Genomic DNA, 20,142 nt, shown 5'->3' on the forward strand with positions numbered 1-20,142 from the left:
TATTTTACCTGTATTAACTGCTATGCACTAGTAAATCCCGAATTTATATACCAACCTCCAAAGTCTTCTAATAGGCTCTAGACTCATCAGCCAAAGATTTACTCAAAACATTTCCACCTGGATGTCTAATAGGAATCTCACAAAGGCCAAAATATAATTTTTCATTTTTCCTCTCCAAACCTTTTTCTCTTTTCTCAGACTCTCTTTCCTTTACCAACCTATATCTAATCCATCAGCAAGTTCTGTCAACTCTATTATAAAACATATCTGAATCTGACCACTACTCACTACCTTCACTGTGTTTCTGTTCCAAGCTACTATCATTTCTTTCCTAGGCTATTGCTATAGACTAATGAGTCTACTCTCTTTCTCTCCTGCCCTCCTACAATCCAAACTGTAAAGAGCAACCAGAGTTCTCCCTTGTACAAAACCCTCTAAAGGTTTCCCACAACATTCAGAACAAAATATAAACTCTGCCATAACCCCAAAGGTCCTATATGTTCTCTGACCTCATCTTCTAACACTATTCTATCCCTCATGAATTACCTTCTAATCACTCCATAGTGGCTGGGTTTCTTCCTCCTCAAACGTCACGCTTGTTTCTACCACAAAGCCTTAAGATTTGATGTGTCCCTTACCTAGTATCTCCTCCAAAAATCTTTGCATCCCTTCATTTCTCATCTCACAAGTTACCTCCTCCATTCCATCTAAAAGAGAAGTCCCATTACTCAACCCAGTTTTTACTATCTATCCCATGACTCCACTTTTTCTTCACAAGCTGTAAAATAACATGGAATTTTCTTACTTACAAACTTACTGCCTTCCTCCATTAGTATTTAAGTGCCATGAGAAGAGGGGTCTTACCTTAATTTTACTAGTGCTTCCCCAGAATTTAGAGCAACAGTTTTTAATTACAAGTAAGGTCAATCACATAACCTATTTTTATTGTCATTAAAATGTTAAATTTGTAAAAATTCCCTAAGAATATTAATTAATTGTATATTAAATAAGATATATATATATTTATATATTAGTATATAATTATTTCTGTTAATCTCACTACCTGGTTTTGAAGCTTTTTCTCCTGTGCAAATAACAGTCATAGACTCTTTTGGTATTTTTTCACTTTTCTCTTCTGAGGATCTCCGAGGTAAAACTGGTTGTCCCATCTTACGAAGAGGAGCTAGCTGCCATTTTTTAATTTCGTTATCTCTATAGTCTGATGAATTTCTGCCTTCACCAGACTCCTGAAAAATAGTACTGAATTCATTAGAATGAAAACCACTAAACAATCTTTAAATATAAGGTAAGCCTCAATAGTATGTGGATTAAAAAAAATTAGACCTAATATTACAACCTATTAATATAGCAAACATAGTCCATTCTTTGGCCCAGTAAGTGTTTAAATGTTTTTTAAGACGTACAAAAATAATTCCTGATTATTGGTAAAATGAGATTCACTCTTTCATTCAAAATCTATTCTGCACCTACTGTGTGTAGAACACATAACAGCTTATAAAGCGGAAACAAAGGATCTAGAGATCATGCTCCCAATACCGTTAGTAGAAAGAAAACTAAAAATAAGGTAGTAAGAATTCTCTTATTTGGCTGTGGATACGGGAAAAGGAAACTGTGAAGAAACAAGTATCTATATTTTTCAGTGTATTTCTAAAACAAATGAAATTAAGTTCACTAATAACAGTAAGTGTATCAATTTAAGTTCCCAGTGTGCCTAATGGCAATTTTAATTCCCTTGAGGTAAAATAAACCATCAGAGTATCTGATACTCTGGTTCTAGTTATAATCCACCAAGAATTACTAGTAAAACTGGAATTCTGAGACACTTGGGAGACAGTAATCACATCCTGCTAATGTGCCTAAAAGACAGGGAGAGGGACGCCATATAGACAGATATATCATCAGGTTTTAAAATAGGGTAAAATCAAAATAGTGATTTTTCTCTAGACTAAGAATCCTCTAATTTTTTTTTTGTTTTTTGCCTCTGCAACTAGACATTTCTGAGTAGGAACATGCTTCAATATTATACACCCAAGGCAGGTAGTGCTATGCCATACAACAGAAACTCAATAAATAGTTCAACATAAAAATCCAGGGATAAGAAAAGCAGATTTCATAAACTAACATCAGACAAGTCCAAATAAGAGTCAACAGTTCACATCAACAAGAAAAGGAAGTAGTGATCACTTGTATGGTACATGCATTTGCAGAATCGGACTTACCTCAGTTTCTTTTCTGATACAGACTGGATAGAGGGCTTTCTCAAAATATTAACAATTGTTAATGTTTGTTTATTTATTTATTTATTTATTATTTATTTATGAGACAGAGTTTCACTCTTGCCCAGGCTGGAGTAAGTGGCACGATCTTGACTGACTGTAACCCCCACCCCCTGGGTTCAAGCAGTTCTCCTGCCTCAATCCCCCGAGTAGCTGGGATTATAGGTGCCACCACCACACCTGGATAATTTTTGTATTTTTAGTAAAGACAGGGTGTCACCATGTTGGCCAGGCTGGTCTCAAACTTCTGACCTCAAGCGATCTACCCGCCCCCACCTCCCAAAGTGCTAGGATTACAGATGTGAGCCACCATGCCCAGCCTTTATCTTTTTAAGCAAGATAGAGACAACTTAGCTACTAGACAATACAATGAGCTATACTTCTAAATGGCCAAGAAGTTGTACACAGAGGTGATTATTAATGCTAGTTAATAATAAATAGAAGTTTTCCAAAGGCATGCTATAAACTGTTCTTACTGTGGCTCTCAGATCCATATTATCAATTACTTTGATGATCACATCAACAAAGTAATAACATGTATCAGAGGGACAGAATCTGATTCTCAGAAAGTCTTGAGAGACAAAAAATATTCGATGCCACAAGGATATGGCAAACTGGAACTTAATCCAGATTTGTCATACAAAGATTGCCTGAAAGAAATGGATTTGTAAATAATATGTAAGATTCTGGAGAACACATGCTCATGCTCTTCAACCTAAATTAACTTCCATATCATGTTGTACAGAAATTAGTTTTAACAAGGAGCCTTTAATTCAGGGATGCAAACTTCAGCTCAAACTGATGAACTTTCTAACAATTAGAGATGCTTAAAAATGAAGATGTATCCCTTTGCAATGGATTTCAGACAGAAACTAGAGAATCACTTCCTAGAAATGTTATAGGGCATATTAATAAATCAAAATGGTTGGACTAAAAGATTTCCAAAGTTCCAACTCCAAAATTCATGTTCTTTGTGTTTTGGATTATACTTGCCTACTCACATACATTTGTTGCCACTGTGTTTCCTCTCTAAAAGTATTCTTTAAGAATAACAAATTAATGATTAAAAAATTGATAGGTAATAAAAAGGTAGACAATGAGACAAGAAAATTTAATCAGATAAAATGCTGTGTCCTTTATACATTTCTCCTATTAAAGCCTAAATATCTTGAAATTTCTATTTAGAAAATACTTTCAGAAGGTAGTCAAAAAATAATCCCAAATGATCAAAGGGCTAGTAGATATTTATGAATTGAAAAGCTTTTTAAAAAAAAAAAAGCTTAGCAAGCTTGTGGTCTGTTGTGGGGAGCTAGGGGAGGGACAGTTGAAAGGAGGGTGGGGAGGAATAATGTGGGGGAGAAATGTCAGATACAGGTGATGGGAGGATGGATGCAGCAAACCACCTTGCCATGAATGTAACTATCCAACAATCTTGCACGATCTGCACATGTACCCCAGAAAATAAAGTACAATAAAAAAAAATTAGCAAGCACAATTTACACTTAAAGCCACAAGATTCACACACACCCTACAACAGAAAATTCAAGTACCAAGCTAGAGGCTAGAAATAGCATAAGAGACTACAAGAGATGAGATAAGACATACATATTCTAAAAGTCACTATCTGGTTTCACCAAGATTGCCAAAAAAATTTAAATAAAAGCCTATTCACTTTTATGGAAAAATGAATTTAAAAATGTAAAAGAACATTAAAACTTTTAATGAGAAATTTCAAAATTACTGCAGTCAGTCCATACTAAAAGCTCTTAAATAAACAAAATAATGCATTAATGAAGAGCTCACCCGTTTTAAAATTTTGACCTTGTGCTTCACTGTATCATCTATATATTTGGTTCTATCATTTGTTGTGTGTTTTGATAATCCAAGCTTTTCACAATCCATTGTTTTATCTTCACTATGGACTTCAACTGTAGTTTGGTTTTCCAAAATATCTGGATCTAATACTTCAGTCTTTTTGTCTTCTTCAGCACAACACTTTACACAGACATATTCTTTGTCTTCCTCGCCCATTTGTTGTGCTTGAGAAAGACTTAACCCAACACAATCACCATGAAACCAGTCATCACATCTCCCACAGCCAACCATAAACCTGGAAAACAAAACACCAAAAAACTTTGATACCTTTTTTTAAGAAGAAAATCAATGTCAAAAATAAGGCTAAATTTTCAATATTTGATTTTCTGAAACTTTGCATGTTTTCTAACTCTATCCATTCCTTAAGTTCAACATACACCAAGTTTTCAAAATAATATTCTATTAAAATGATACCTTTTAAGACCTCAATTATTTCCTTTCTGGTATGAATGAGAAAATGCTAGGGGAGGGAGGGGACAATAAACAGAAGAAAAGAAACTGGCCTTTGTCAGTCTAGAATAGTATAAAGAATAACAAAGTATAGACTAACAATGTATTTCCCCATTGAGAAGGGTTATAAGATCTCAGTAATATTTCATCACAGACAATCCATCAAAGTTACAGCTACCTCATTACAGACTTGAAATCATACATAAAATTGGGAAGAATTGTTTATCCAACAAATCATTTTAAATAAAAGATAAAACAATAGCAACAAAAACGGAACTCAAAAACTAACAAGATGGCACCTCTCAAACTGTGTATTAACCACCTTAACTAGGTAACCTCAAAACATTCTGGTCATGGTGTCACACTGACTTACCTAAAGAATCTTTTACTGTACGTTGAAGTTCAAAGGACTTCCCTACTAATGACGTGTTTTAGATAAACTTGTTTTTCCAAATAAAGATCAATATCCTAACATAAAAATATTAGTATTTGGGTTGGATTCAATCTCCAATCTCCCTATAAAAGTTTTCCCTTCATTGTCTTTTAGCTAAGTAGTAACTTCACTAATCAACAGGAAAAGGGATGTGAGATTTATGACTCTAAAAGAGCTTCTATCTTCCCACTTAAAAAGGAGTATCAATAACTACTTAAAATAATGGCAAATGAGATATATACACAGCAATTCAATTTACGTGCTTTTTAACCCTTGTTAGGAAAGCTGCAATGCTAAAACAATCATCCTAACTTTGTCTTTCTTCTTCAGGCTAGCAAGTTACAATATGCTTGGACTTAGAAAAATTTAGGTATGTACTTTAATAATCTAAAGACTGTGCTACTGATTTTGATAAAAGTGCACTACCAATAGTGCCAAACTCCTTTCAAAAAGCTGTAGTCCAAGACAGAGGATACTGAAGGTAATACACTAGGTGATAAGGCCAACTTAAAATACACCAGAGGTCCTGTTGTAATGTTACAACTGTAAAAACTGCAACAGTGACTTATAATCCTTAGAGTGTTTTCAAAAACTCTTGCCAAACACCTTATTCCTCAGTAGCAACACTTCCTTTTCGACTTCCTCATGTGCCTATTGTGTATAAAACCACTGCTATGCTGTGAGACTTGACTTCATCACATCTGTAATTTATCATTCTTTATCCTTGCTGGTAATGCCTGTGCTAGCTTTATCAGGTTAAGTCCTCATCTTCCTAGGGATTCATTTGGTTTGAAAAAAATAATAAAGAATATTTGGGGTTGACAAGAAAGAAAACTTTCACATGTAACATACATTTGCAAGACAGAAAGAATTCTTCCAGGTTTGAGACTTTTGATGGGCCCATAATGATACAGATATTCTAGCAAAAGGGGAATAAAGTTTGAAATGCAGGTGTTTGAAAGTTCTTCGACTTCAGGTTGCAAAGTTAAAATATTAAAGATAAGATTATTTGTAATGAGCATTGTAGCTTTCCTAATAGGTTAACTGCTATTTCTTGAAAGCGACTGTCTAACGTGAATACTTCTGAAATACTGAAGGAAAGCTACTGATTTCCCTTTACTTCCACAATCAAAGGTACATTAAGATTTCTTCAAAGCAAGTTTGGGATAGTTTCAGTGACACATGACTTAAAAACCCACAGTACAAATCATGTTCTTGTCCTAAATCCAAACCTAAAGGACAAAATATAAAACACATATTAAGGAATTTTCAATTTTTATTTGACAACCAGGAAAGAGTGGTTTAAGGATCATAAACTTTATCAAGCAACTATTTCAATAAGCCTCATTTCAAGTTTACTTTGGCAATGTCTTATTCAAACTTGAGAGGCTATGAAAAGCAAAACTCTAGTGCCATCTACAGATGTATCTTAAGTTTATATTTTAGGTTAAAAAGTTACATAAAATTTTCTGAGAAATCAAGAAAAAAATGACCTTGACAAAAATTTCCACGTCCTAGAGATAAATTTACTTAAAATGAAACTGATAACCAAAAATGTATATATGGATCACTTTTGAGGTCTAAAACATGGAAGTACACACCACTACACTCCAGCCTGACAGAGCAAGACTCCAACTCAAAAAAAAAAAAAAATTACTGTCTTTAGGATATGTATAGAAGGTGCTTATGGTCAATTTTTTTTAAAAAGAGAGAGAGAGAGACGCACATGCGCGTACTCACTTTTCTAAGATGAAAGAATTCTATTTCACATAAACATTAAATCATTTTTGTTACTAACAATCTAATCTGCAGAGAAAAATAGAATCAAATGTTCTAGAAGAAAATGTCTTCTCGGAAGTTTTGTTTCAAAGCTATAAATCCATTTTCTAAGTTTGTTGTTTTTTAAATATTATCTGATATACTAATCTTCTACAATTGGTGCCATGAAAGTATAATGCGAACTAAAAACTCAAGCATCTGAAACCACAAGATACATAATATGAAAAAAACTAAGACTTCCTCCTTACAAAATGCCAACTGGCTTATGTTTAAAAGAAGTTCAAAAGCCACATTAACTTAAAAAATCAGAGGATTAAATAATCTAGTCTTTAAAATCATGTACCTTTGGTATAAGGCTGAATCAGGAAGATAAATAAATGGAAGCAATCAAAACCTAGAATGATATGTTGATTCTTTAAGAGTCTACTGTCTTTAGGATAAGTATAGAAGTTGCTTATGGTCAGAATCATATCTAGGCATGACATAAATAGCAATATTACAAAATATAAATTCCACCTGGGAGCACACACAAGGAAGCTAACTTCAGCTACAATATGCAAAATGATAAAGTTAATACAGTCTTTACAGAAGCAAAGCTGTTCCAAGTGCCAGAAAATATGTTATATTAACAGCTTTCAACATATCTAGCACATGAAATCAAAGGATCAAAATTATTTCAAAACATGCCCTTTCTAATAAGGATTTAAATTCTTACATAAGGATTAAAATAGGAAAATTACATGCTGCATGACACGTGCATTTTCTGAGTAAAGGAAATGTACATAAGCACAATATATCAAAGCGGTAGGATCACAGTAGTAGTGAAGGCTAGTTAATATGTACAAAAAACAAGCAGTGGCTCATGCCTGTAATCCAAGCACTTTGGAAGGCTGAGGTGGGCGGATCACCTGAGGTCCGGAGTTCCAGACCAGCCTGGCCAAAATAGTGAAACCCCATCTCTACCAAAAAAAAAATACAAAAAACTATCCAGGCGTGGTGGCCCTTGTCTGTAATCCCAGCTACTTAGGAGGCTAAGGCAGGAGAATCACTTTAACTCAGGAGGCGGAGGTTGCAATGAGCCAAGATGGCGCCACTGCACTCCAGCCTGGGCGACAAAGTGAGACAGTCTCAAAAAATAAAAGAAAAAAAAAACAATCAATTACATAGGCTTTTTAAAGAAATCGAAAATGCTGCTTCCAAAATGGTTTCCAATGTTAATATATACTATTCAGATCAATTAGAGAGTATGAATCCAAAATCCCTACGCACCTAACATTCTAAAAACTCTAGATCCTATACAGTAGATCCAAAAGGTGGCAGAAGATAAACAACAACAAAGGGACTAACACCTACTCTTCAATTTAGGAAAATTAACTATTAAACGTTGGTGATGCAAGAGTCATCATTTAAAAATCTGGGGAAACTCCTGAAGACTAGACTGGAAGTTTATCTACAAAGTAAGTTACATTACAACTTACTAACATGGCTTCCAACTCTATGCCAAAGTTTCATTTCAGAAATTCATTTACTTAAGGCTCCTATTCCATCTCTCTGTCCACGTGACAGTATGATAATTTAAAGATTCTGGCAGAGAGAAAAAGCCTGGTGGTTTAAGGGAGCTCTTAAAAGCACACCTCACTCTTAATTCTTTTTGGCCTGAAAACAGCAGGATCACTTTAGAACATCTGAGTAAGGCATTTTATTTATTTAGTTAGTTTTGGGGAGACAGTCTCACTTTGTCAGGCAGCTGGAGTGCAGTGGCTCGATCTCAGCTCATGCAACCTCCACTTCCCAGGTTCAAGTGATTCCAAGTAGCTGGAATTCCAGTCATGCCCCAGCATGCCCAGCTAACTTCTGTATTTTTGGTAGAGACAGGGTTTTATTATGTTGGCCACGTTGGCCTCGAACTCCTGACCTCAAGTGATCTGCTCACAGCCCACCTCGGCCTCCCAAAGTACTGGGATTACAGGTGTGCAACACCGCGCCCAGCAGAGTAAGGCATTTTAAATTAAAAACCATATAATTAAGAGCATATAAGAGCGAATGTAGCAATGTGACAACTTTTAAAAACTCGAATATATTGTTATAAACTAACCCCTGACACTAAAAATAGGCCATGGGCTAGATCATAAAGGAAGAAATACTTTGACATAACACCTAATTGTACACAACAGCCCCAACATCTCCTTTCCAAACTCCCTAATCATCCTACCACCACCAAAATATGTTACAACATACTTTACTAAATTGTCCCTCCCTGAAGAGTTTCACTTTTATGTAGTAAGATAGTGCTGGAGAAAATCACTCTAACACACACTTTCATGAATAAAGATACTATATTCTTATACAGTATAAAAATGATGTTATCATATTAGCGTTGATAGAAGTTCCAACAGCAATATGAACACTTGAACACGATAATCTTGTAGCTGCCAACTCCACTTCATCTCTTGCTTTCCTTTTCTTAAAAAGCTAGCAAAAAAACACATTGGGGATTGGGAGGGTGCAGTGTCATAAAACTACAAATCACTGAATGCTAAAAAGAATGATGAAAATTAGTGCTAAAATCATCTCTAAAATTTTAAAAAGATTAGAATTCACAAAAAATTATTGAAAACATTAAAACATTAAAAAAAAGAAATATATGTTTTCACTCTACTCCATGTTACATACAAAATTCACCTGGGTAATCTAACAATTGTTTAGCTACCAAATTCCACTGCAAGCTGAAGTTTGATGGTTATGAAATGGTGGTATTAAGTCTTTAATGTGTTTCACTTTAAGAAAAAAAAAACTGCAAAAGAAAAATTTCCATTATGACCTTCATACTTTATTACTAGCTCTTCCCACACCGAAGAAATAATATGTAACTTACAGACCCAAAGCAGCATAACAAGTTTCTAATTACCAGAAAGTATTTGGCTTTTTTTGTACATGCAGTGGCTATATTACACCGTCTAACCTGTGACAATGACAAAATATTTCCATGTACGTCAGCTGTTGACCAGATTATGCTTTTTTAAATGTTCTAGAATAATTTATTTGTAAATTCAGTACATCCATCTTTCTATCATTTATCCAAGACTGATGAAGCTTTTTGTTTCTGCACAAGTCTCTGTGTATCAAATAATTGTCTATAAAAAAATTCTCACATTAATCCCACCCCCAAAAAAGCAATTTCTCTTCAAGACTTTGTTTTGTACAAGTCTCTAGGTATCAAATGATTTGTCTATAAAAAAATTCTCACATTAATCCCACCCCTCAAAAAGCAGTTTCTCTTCAATTTCTCTTCAACACATCACTCATACACACAAACACACACACCTGTTGCCATGGGGTTTTTTGCAAAACCCACACTGCTTGCTGGGAGTCCACATATATTTGCTTTCAAATGAAGAGCTATGATCAGAGCCTTCTCTTTTTATGGTAGCTATATTGTCTGGAATGAACAATGGTGGCTCATCTAAAGAAAAACTTTTGCTGCTTCTTCTTTGGCGGGGTTGTAGGTTCTTCTCAGGTTTTTTCAGTTTCAGTTTATCTTCCTCCTTAAAATGCTCAATGCCTGGGTGTTCAAGCTCTTCCTTCACGTAACTATTGGTTTTCATTGCTGGGGCCTGTTGCTGAGGTTTATGACACTGTTTCTGGCTGGAATGTGCTAAATGTCCAGTTTGTGCAGGATGATGAGATTCTTTCAAGCAAACAGGATGAGCATGTGGCTTATCACTCAAAGAGTGAGTCAAGGGCTTGAAAATCTGTACTAAAGTTTGATCCTGTAATGTTTTTTTCAATACAGAATGAGCTTGGTTTTTCACAGATTTAACCCCAGAATTGCAACTCTGAATCTTTGGCTCCTTATCAACTTGTTTTTTTCTGACTTTGACTGGCCTATGAAAATTTTGCTGAGATTCTAGTTCATCAGTATTTCGTTTCACACTTTTGACATTAACTTTAGTTTTGCTATGCATTACTTCATACTTTGCTGCAACAGTTTTCTTCGGAGTATCTGTAGTCATGTTTTGCTTAGAATGAATTACAGGTTTTGTATGTTTGGGTTTTACACTTTTTGACTCTAAGTAAGAAATACTACTTGACTGGCTGTTTCTGTCATCCTGAAGGCTTGCTGTTTCATGGGACTCTATTTTAGTACTTCCTACAGCATTCAACTGTTTTGAATTTTGGTCAGGCACATCACAAACAGCATTTTCTAAAATATTACTTTCTGGTTCAAAAGCACTAGTATCAACCACCTCTAAGTTTGATTTATTCAACTCAGTGCTCTCCAACTGCCTATTAGACTCTGCATCTCCACAAGAACCCAATGGTTCAATTTTATTTCTTTCAAGGGTGTTCTCAGCTTTATCAGCAATATCCATGGTATCCTTCAATTCCAAATTACATTCAGTTACTTCATCCACACAACTAGGCAAACCTACAAGGTTTTCTGTCTCATTTGGATTTGTACAAACAGCATCACCAGAAATACTAGAAGATCCAGGATCCTCAAGAATGTGGTCTTCTTCACGGGATAATTTCACTGACTCCTTTGATTCCTGTTCAACTTTTCTTGTTGCTATCATTTCTTCAACAACATTCTCATCCATTTTACCTGAAATGGAATCATTCTGTTCATGTTCTTCTTTATCTGAAAATTGAAACAATGGGCTACCAACAGGCTTAGCTTTACATTCCATCAGAGCTTCATTTTTCTTTTCTCCAATAGTAACACAAGTCTCCGAAAGAGGTGAACAATTTAATTCATGAGATGGCACATCTGCTTCTCCCTGATTATTACACTTATGCTTAGAATCTAATCCAGCTTCATCCTTCATTTCAAGACAAGATGACACTGAAGAATGACTTGAAGACACTGATACTTCGGGTACCACTTCAATTTGTCCGCTATTTCGGCTGCTCCTTCTATTCTCCTTATGGTACTCAGGTTTCAGTGATGTACAAACTTCTTCTTTAACCTGACTCCTTTCTGGTTGTTTCACTCCTGCTTTAGGGGTAGATACAGTCTTTCCAGATGCTTTTTTGGTGTTACTTAATGGTGCTGCATTTGAACGCTTGGCAATAGTGCTCTGTCGCAAACTTCTTACTTGTTCTATCACAGGGGAAAAAGATAAATAAAAATACTTAGCTATTTTGTCATGTGCTTTTATTCCAGTACAATTTATAATATATCACTTCTTTATTCTGAGCTATAATTTGCTCAACAAAAATGTACTGAATAGTACTCATAATGGTGATCATATAATACATATATTAACATGTCAAATTTTTTTATTTATTGAAGTTCTCTGAATTCTAGCAGAAGGGAAGGCCTCTATAAAATTCAGACTAATATTATACCTTATGACAAGAAACATTTTCATCAAATCTCTCTTCCATAAAAAGTAACCTGAGAGTAAAGTAAGTAAAATGAGCTTCCTTTACCCTTAAAGCCCGTATTAAAACAAGACCATCATGCATTTTTAAATATTAAATATTTCTAAATTTATAAAACCAAATCAATTCCAGTGCTAATGAAATCTGAACTAAAAACCTAATACAAAACAACATCTGTGTGAGTTTCAAGATAGAGCCTCAAACTAACTCTAAATCCTTTATCGATGGTCTTCTCTTAGATCATCATTTTAGCATTAAAGTTATTCCTAAGAAATGACATCTACAGGCCGGCCACCATGGCTAACGCCTATAATCCCAGCACTTTGGGAGGCCGAGACGGGTGGATCATGAGGTCAAGAGATTGACACCATCCTGGCCAACATGTCAAAACCCTGTCTCTACTAAAAAAAAAAAAATATATATAGATATATATATATATATTTGTGTGTATATATATATATACACACAAAAAAAAAATTAGCCAGGTGTGGTGGCATGCACCTGTAGTCCCAGCTACTTCTGAGGCTAAGGTAGGACAATCACTTGAACCTTGGAGGCGGAAGGTGCAGTGAGCCAAGATTGTGCCACTGCACCCCAGCCTGGCAACAGGGCAAGACTCCGTCTCAAAAAAGAGAAGAAATTACATCTACGTTAGAGTACCACACACAGATCATCAAAAAATTAACACAATTTAAAAGACTTAAACCAAGAAAATGTATCAGAGATAAATAAGCATGAAGAAAATTTAAAAGCTTCCCATACAATGCTCCTAATAGTCTATTAAATGAAAAGTCTCCTTTCCCTATTCTGATACATCCCCTTGTATCAGGAGAAAGGAGAAAGGAGAAATACAAAGTAAAAAGAACTAAAAAGAAAGAGAGCTAAATAACTCACTATACAAGAATAACCCACAAACCAAATTTGTCATTTATCACTGAACTGTGAGAATCTTTAAAAAGGTAAATGTCGGCCGGGCGCGGTGGCTCAAGCCTGTAATCCCAGCACTTTGGGAGGCCGAGGCGGGTGGATCACGAGGTCGAGAGATCGAGACCATCCTGGTCAACATTGTGAAACCCCGTCTCTATTAATACAAAAAAATTAGCTGGGCACGGTGGCGCGTGCCTGTAATCCCAGCTACTCAGGAGGCTGAGGCAGGAGAATTGCCTGAACCCAGGAGGCGGAGGTTGCGGTGAGCCGAGATCGCGCCATTGCACTCCAGCCTGGGTAACAAGAGCGAGACTCCGTCTCAAAAAAAAAAAAAAAAAAAAAAAAAGGTAAATGTCCAGGTGCTCCTTGTAGTTCTGATGTTATTATTAATAGCACACTTGTCATTCTCAAAAGTATACTCAATTTGAACAATAAATTATATAGTCATCCTAATCTTAGAGACCCCTTTCAAATTCCCCTAGGACTTAACAAAGTATCTGAGTATTTGGTTAAGTACTTAATAACTTTTAAAAATTATTTGGTGGATTATGAACCATTTATCACATGTTCAGTTATATAATTTTTTTAAATACCTAAAATTTTAATAAAGCTTTGTTTCAATATTTAGGTAATTTTTAAAGCTTTGAAGACAGATTAAATTTACAGCTCTATTTTATTCATCCTTGAAATGAAACAAATCAAGGCTTTTAACACTTACTACACATTGATAAAGATTTTTTTTTTCCCCCTGAGACGGAGTTTCGCTCTTGTTACCCAGGCTGGAGTGCAATGGCGCGATCTCGGCTCACTGCAACCTCCGCTTCCTGGGTTCAGGCAATTCTCCTGCTTCAGCCTCCTGAGTAGCTGGGATTATAGGCACGCGCCACCATGCCCAGCTAATTTTTTGTATTTTTAGTACAGACGGGGTTTCACCATGTTGACCAGGATGGTCTCGATCCCTTGACGTCATGATCCACTTGCCTCGGCCTCCCAAAGTGCTGGGATTATAGGCGTGAGCCACCGCGCCCAGCCAATAAAGATCTTTTAACACTCAAGTGGTTGCTAAAAGTGACAAAGGGACAGTATATTCAACTGTGAAGGATATTCAGATAAAAAAAGGTTTTCCAATAGTAAGCAATTTATTAAGTAAAAGCTAAAGTCACTTTTTCTCCTCTAAGTATTAACTGCTTTAGTTTGAAGCCTGACTCTATAGGCAAAAAGTTATCATTATTTTCCTACAATGTTCATTCTATTCTTTTCATTTCTCAAAGTCACAAATCTATACCAAATAACTGACTTTCAAAATGTATTAAAAACATAAATCAAGTAAGAGATGATGAAATAAATACATGCATCTAAATTTATTCACTTTTTAAAACCCTACTGAAGTTTTAACAGCAGGATATTTTTTGTAAAATCCAAAAGGCAAGGAAGAACGAGACAGAAAAAACCAGCAGCAAATATTGGAAACCAAAAAGAGTTGATTATCAAGTAATTGATATAAGAGACCCAAAAATAACAAACACTATGCTGGCAGTGTTGGCAAAAACTACCACCATTAACACCAGAAAAGCCTTAAGAATTGGTGGTTCCAGACGATTCTAAAGTGGGAGTGAAGACAAACGGTTAATAGTTGGAAGAATTGAAAGCTCCTTAAAAGAAGCAGTTAAATTCCTAGACCCCTCTTTCCCCTATTCCATTTGCTGGGCAACTTCTCTTCCGTAGTCCTGAGCCAAAACTGGTAGCTTATTCTGTGGAGATAGTAAAGCAAGGTTTCTAGGCTAAGGAACATGAGGCACAGTTGAGACTGGCTGTGAAGTAAACTGAAATTTTAAGATTAAGTGAATTTGTATACATTGAAAGTTGAGAAACCCCAGTAAGTTTCCCTTACAGGCTTCTATAATATACTAGCAATCTAATATGCCTAGGGAAAATTACCTAAATTCTGGTATGAGGGGTTCTACCAAATAACAGTACAGCCAGATTATTATATACTGATGCTCAGAGCTGCTAAAACCCAATTCCCACACTTAGAAATTTCATAATTTTAGTTCCCTACCCTTAAACATGAACAATAATCAAGGGTCAGACATTTCAGGAAAGGCTCTAGGAATGATAGAGGCCAAAAACTTTAAAAAAATTTTTTTTACAATAATGCAACATGTAGAATTCAGAAACTACTAAAGGAGATAAAAACTGTTTAAAGGCTATTACTATCTTAATAAAGACAAAAGAAGATGCTACATCCATGAAACATCAATAGAAAGCTACAGAAAGAACCATTCTCAACATAACAAAAAAAATATTTAAGAATCAGAAGTACAAAACCTGATTGAAAGGTTGGAGGATAAATATGAGAAAATTTAAGCACGTAAAAGAAAAATTACAGAGGTGGGAAATAGGCAAAATAAAATGGGCGAGTCCCTGTTACATGACAAATAATAAAGGTTCTAGAACTCAAGAGCTAAGAAAATAAAGAGAGGAATTAATGATGAAATAATTCGAAAACTTTTCCCAGAATTGAACAATAACATTTTTCAGACTAAGGTGATCTACTAAGTGTCTTAAGCTCCATACACAAAATACACCAAAACCAATACATATCATGAAATATCAAAACACCAGAGCTGAAGAGAAAGATTCCACAAACTTCCGGAAGAAATCAGGTAACATACACTCCTCCACACACAAAAAAAAATCAAAATAAACTTCTCAACAACTCTGAAGTTAGAAAAAATAAAGCAACACCTTCAGAATTGCAGAAGCAAAATGATTTGCAACCTTGAGTTTTATGTCCAACAAGACCATGATTCCAGTATGAGAACAGATTACATACAAGGTAAACATACAAGGTTTAAAAAGTGTATCTCACACTCCTTCTTCTCACAAAACTACTGGAAGAGGTGCATCACCAAAATGAAAAAACTGAATCCAGAAAGAGGAAATAGAAACTACAACAAAAACACAAAGTACAGACTTCCAGAAGAAATGGTAAAGGGAGATCCCTGAACAGCTTTGCATCAGCCTTACAGGACTAACAGGATTCTGTCTACATAGGAGGGAATCAGAAGGTTCCAAGAGGTATTTTCAATAAAATGAATATGACAGAATGCCTGAAATGCACAATATCTCTAGGGTAGATTTAGACAACTGGCAGAGCAGTTGAAGTATAACTACTGGTATGTATACACTAAACTAAGCAAATGAGAAACAAAAACAAATCAGAAAGACAAGAAGTTACACAAGAACAGTAACTGTGGTTTATCAAACGGATCTTCTCTAATAGCGTATCACTCATAGTAACATAATTACCATTGATCTAACAAAATTATATACTGGAAAAGTGAAAAAGATGTTCTTTTTCACCGTGAGGACTAGTAGTAGAAAGAAAATTATCCAGAGTGGCCAATCAATGGATGAATAATAAATCAGAATAAATAAAAAACAGCAACATATGCATGTTATCTAGAGATATAAAGGTAAACACAGACATACACAAAAATTAAACCAGCTGAAAGAGTTACTAGTGGTTTCCTCTGGGGAAGGAGAAAAGGGTAGTGGGCTGGTGGGTACTATAAATTTATAAAACAAATTGTTATGATCTCAAAACTGATTGTCATCAAAACAACTGGATTAGTAAAACATCAAGAAAATATGATTTCTGCTCAGCAGGTTTATAACCTAACACATCTGTCCCCATATCTCAGATTTTCTAGCTAGACCTCTTTGAAAGGATTACCTTGTGCCATTAAACGAGGTGATTTTCTTGGTGATCTCACTGAATTTTCTTCTACCTTTTCCCTTAAGTTCCTGTTAGGTAAAATCAGTTCTTCATCATCAATGGTATCATTGCCACCTTCTTTAACAACTCCTTCATCCATAATATCGTCAAGACCAACAACTAGAAAAAAAAACAACAAAAATTAATTTTTAAAAATATCAGGGATGTTAGGAAATTAAAGGCAGTACAGAAAATACTGTGAGATATAGTCTTAATGTAATACTACATCTCTTGAAAACCTAGAGTGTGAAATTTTCTAACACGTGAAATTGCCACTACCAAACTCCCAAATCAAGTCAATTTTATAAACTTCCACCTTGTAAGATAATTAGTCAAACAGAGTATTAGCTATACTATACTGTTTCCTGATTTGGCCTCAAATATCACTTCCATTTATTACTTGCTGACCCCTTGTGAAAGACATAGGTGACCATACCTAGAGTACTCAAGTATCACAATTTTGGTTAAGGTAGTACAAGAGTTCCATACCCTGAAAAGCTTGATTCTAGGTTCATGATAGAATCAAAAAATTCTACTTCTAAATGGGATCCCAATACTCTACTAGAGACGTTATGCTACATATATGAAGGTAAGCAATGTAGATGTACTTTTGACTGGTACCAAAAGAAAAAAAAAAGGAAAAAAAATTTTAAAAAGAGAGAAAAACAAATGAAAAACATAATGTAACTTCCCCTTCCCCCAAATGCTGAAGAGAATAGATGTTTAATATAGCTATATAATTACATTACCTTCTCCTACTCAAAAGAGAGACAGAGTCATGTATTTAATTTGTGGGATGGAGGAAGAATGTAAACCGACTCAGGAACAGTCAAAGAAATAGTAACACTGCATTATATTGTCATTAGGTTTATTTCTGTATGGAACAAATGCCACTTAACTAGCCAACATCTATCAGTAATTCTAAATGTGCAGTTGTATGAAATCTTGCCAAAAAGAATGTGATTATTTAGATCAGAAGGTCTGGAATCAAATCCTTACTAGACATTAAAAAAAAAAAAAGAAAAAAAAACAACTTGATCAAGTCACTTAACCTCTCTATCAGTTTCTTTACCTCTAAAACGAGAATAACAATACCTGTCCTACCTACCTCACAGGGCTGTTGTGAGGATCATGTGAGATGATGTATGAGAACTCACTCTGTAAACTTTAGAGCACTATACAAATGTTAGTTATTATCTTCATCCTAGGGGTTAGAAGGAACCTCAAGGAGTTATCTAGTCCTCATCTTTGTGTCCAAGTAGAACTTCATTTAAAAGAGCTCAACAAGATAGTGGTCTATCCTAAAATTTAAAAAGAACAAAATTCTTCATAAGTTTACTTTTAAATGACACAATCTTTTTGAAGAGCAATTTGACAACAAACAGAATCACGAAACTGCTCATATGCTTCGATCAAAATAAATTTAGAGAGAGAGGAAAGAATGGATTGTGAAGAAAATGCTGACCAGAAAACAGTGTGGTTCTTGTTAGAAACATACAAACAAATAAAATGCACACGTATGTATACTTAGATAGAAAAAACAAGACTGGCAGGAAACAGATGAAAATTATACCAGTAATCACAGGCAGTAATTCTTATCTATAAACAGATAAGAATATACTTTTTCCTGTTTTCCAAATTTCCTGCTGTATGCATGTTTTGTAAGGGTAAAAATAGAGCCTATGTTTTTAACCATTAGACTATGAACTTAAAGTTTAGAGAATATGCTTTAGAAAAATTAATCAGGATTAATTTAAGATATAATTTGTGTAATGACAGGTAGGAAGTCCAATTAGGCTATTCCACCATGATACAATATTTGTTGCCACACATTCACATAAATTCTCAATTTTTTTTTTGTTTTGGTTTTGTTTAGTTTGCTTTGAGGCAAAGTCTCAGTTTTTTTGTTTTGAGATGGAGTCTCAGTCTGTCGCCCAAGCTGTAGTACAGTGGTGGGATCTTGGCTCACTGCAACCTTCGCCTCCCAGGTTCAAGCGATTCTCCTGCCTCAGCCTCCCAAGTAGCTGGGATTACAGGCGCGTGCCACCACGCCCAGCTAATTTTCATATTTTTAGTAGAGACGGGGTTTCGCCATGTTGGCCAGGCTGGTCTCCAACTCCTGACCTCAAGTGATCTGCCCGCCTCAGCCTCCCAAAGTGCTGGGATCACAGGCATGAGCCACCACACCTGGCTTCAAAAAAATTTTGACATTAGATCACAGTCTAATACGTTCCTTTAAGTATGAAAATTTTAGGACTACTTTTCATTAATTCTATATAAAAGCATGTATATAATATATGCATTACAAAGATGCATAAACTAATAGGAAACATGCAACAAACTGTTCAATCAGTGATTATCTTTAGTTGTAAGGTGAGTAAGGAATTTTGCTGTTGCCGTTGTTGTTTAACCTTCATTATACTTTCTCTGAGTTTTCCAAGTTTTCTATAACGAGCATGTATTCTACAAGGTAAACAGGAGAAAAAAGAACCATCCAAAATAGAAAAACAGACCAGGAGGAAAGCCTGATTAATAGTATTTGTTGACAGGGAGTAAAGTCATGTAATGAATTTTAGGGCTGTATTACAAAGCAGAATCAACAGGATTTAGCAAGTCAAATCCAAAGGCCAATTATCAGATTTTAAATTATCCCATATCCTAACAGCATCTGACATAACTGATTCTTCTCCACTTTTCGAATCTGTTTTTTTCACTTCACTTCTGGGATATTTCAACCTCCCATTTCCCTAGCCATTTGTCAACAGCCTTTGATAAAGCCTTCTCTTCCTGCAGACATCTACATATTGAAGGATCCAGCAGTTCAGTCCTCCCATGTTTCTTATTTATCTACACTCATATTCACTCATCCCTTCACACTCACTCATCCCTAAGGTGATCTTATCCAGGTCCATCTATACTCTAATGATTCCCATAGGTATTTTCTCCAACCCAAAACTCACGGTAGACCTTCAGACAAGTGTATTCTGACATCTTCATTAAGTTATCTAGTTAAGTACCTCAAAGTTAACATGCTAATTTTTGATAAAATAAACACTGATTATTTTATCAAATAATCAACACTGATTATTTTATCAAACTGACTATCCTCCATCTCCCTCAAAAAACTGTTCCTCCCAAGGTATTCACAATTAACGGAACCTCCAATCACCTAGGTCAATTCTAAAACTCTAGAAATGTCCTTAGCTCCTCTC

At 35.2% G+C, this 20,142-nt stretch overlaps 1 protein-coding gene across 3 annotated transcripts in view; it reads right to left on the reverse strand.

The window, feature by feature from the left end:
- Nucleotides 1–20,142, reverse strand: part of PHF3 (PHD finger protein 3) — an 83,311-nt gene that overhangs the window by 24,746 nt on the left and 38,423 nt on the right. For 2 of the 3 annotated variants that reach the window (XM_012460896.2, XM_012460898.2), the window contains 4 exons: nt 16,889–17,050; nt 10,159–11,938; nt 4,101–4,407; nt 1,064–1,247 (listed from right to left, as the gene is read on the reverse strand). In XM_012460896.2, the coding sequence (XP_012316319.2) occupies nt 1,064–1,247; nt 4,101–4,407; nt 10,159–11,938; nt 16,889–17,050 (2,433 nt within the window). Of the gene's footprint in view, nt 1–1,063; nt 1,248–4,100; nt 4,408–10,158; nt 11,939–16,888; nt 17,051–18,038; nt 18,196–20,142 lie in introns of those variants that run through there. The other variant, XM_064360932.1, reaches the window with a different exon arrangement.

This window comes from Aotus nancymaae, unplaced genomic scaffold, assembly GCF_030222135.1.
Source record: "Aotus nancymaae isolate 86718 unplaced genomic scaffold, 86718_ANA_hifiasm-v0.15.2.pri h1tg000040l, whole genome shotgun sequence".
Lineage (NCBI taxonomy): Eukaryota > Metazoa > Chordata > Mammalia > Primates > Aotidae > Aotus > Aotus nancymaae.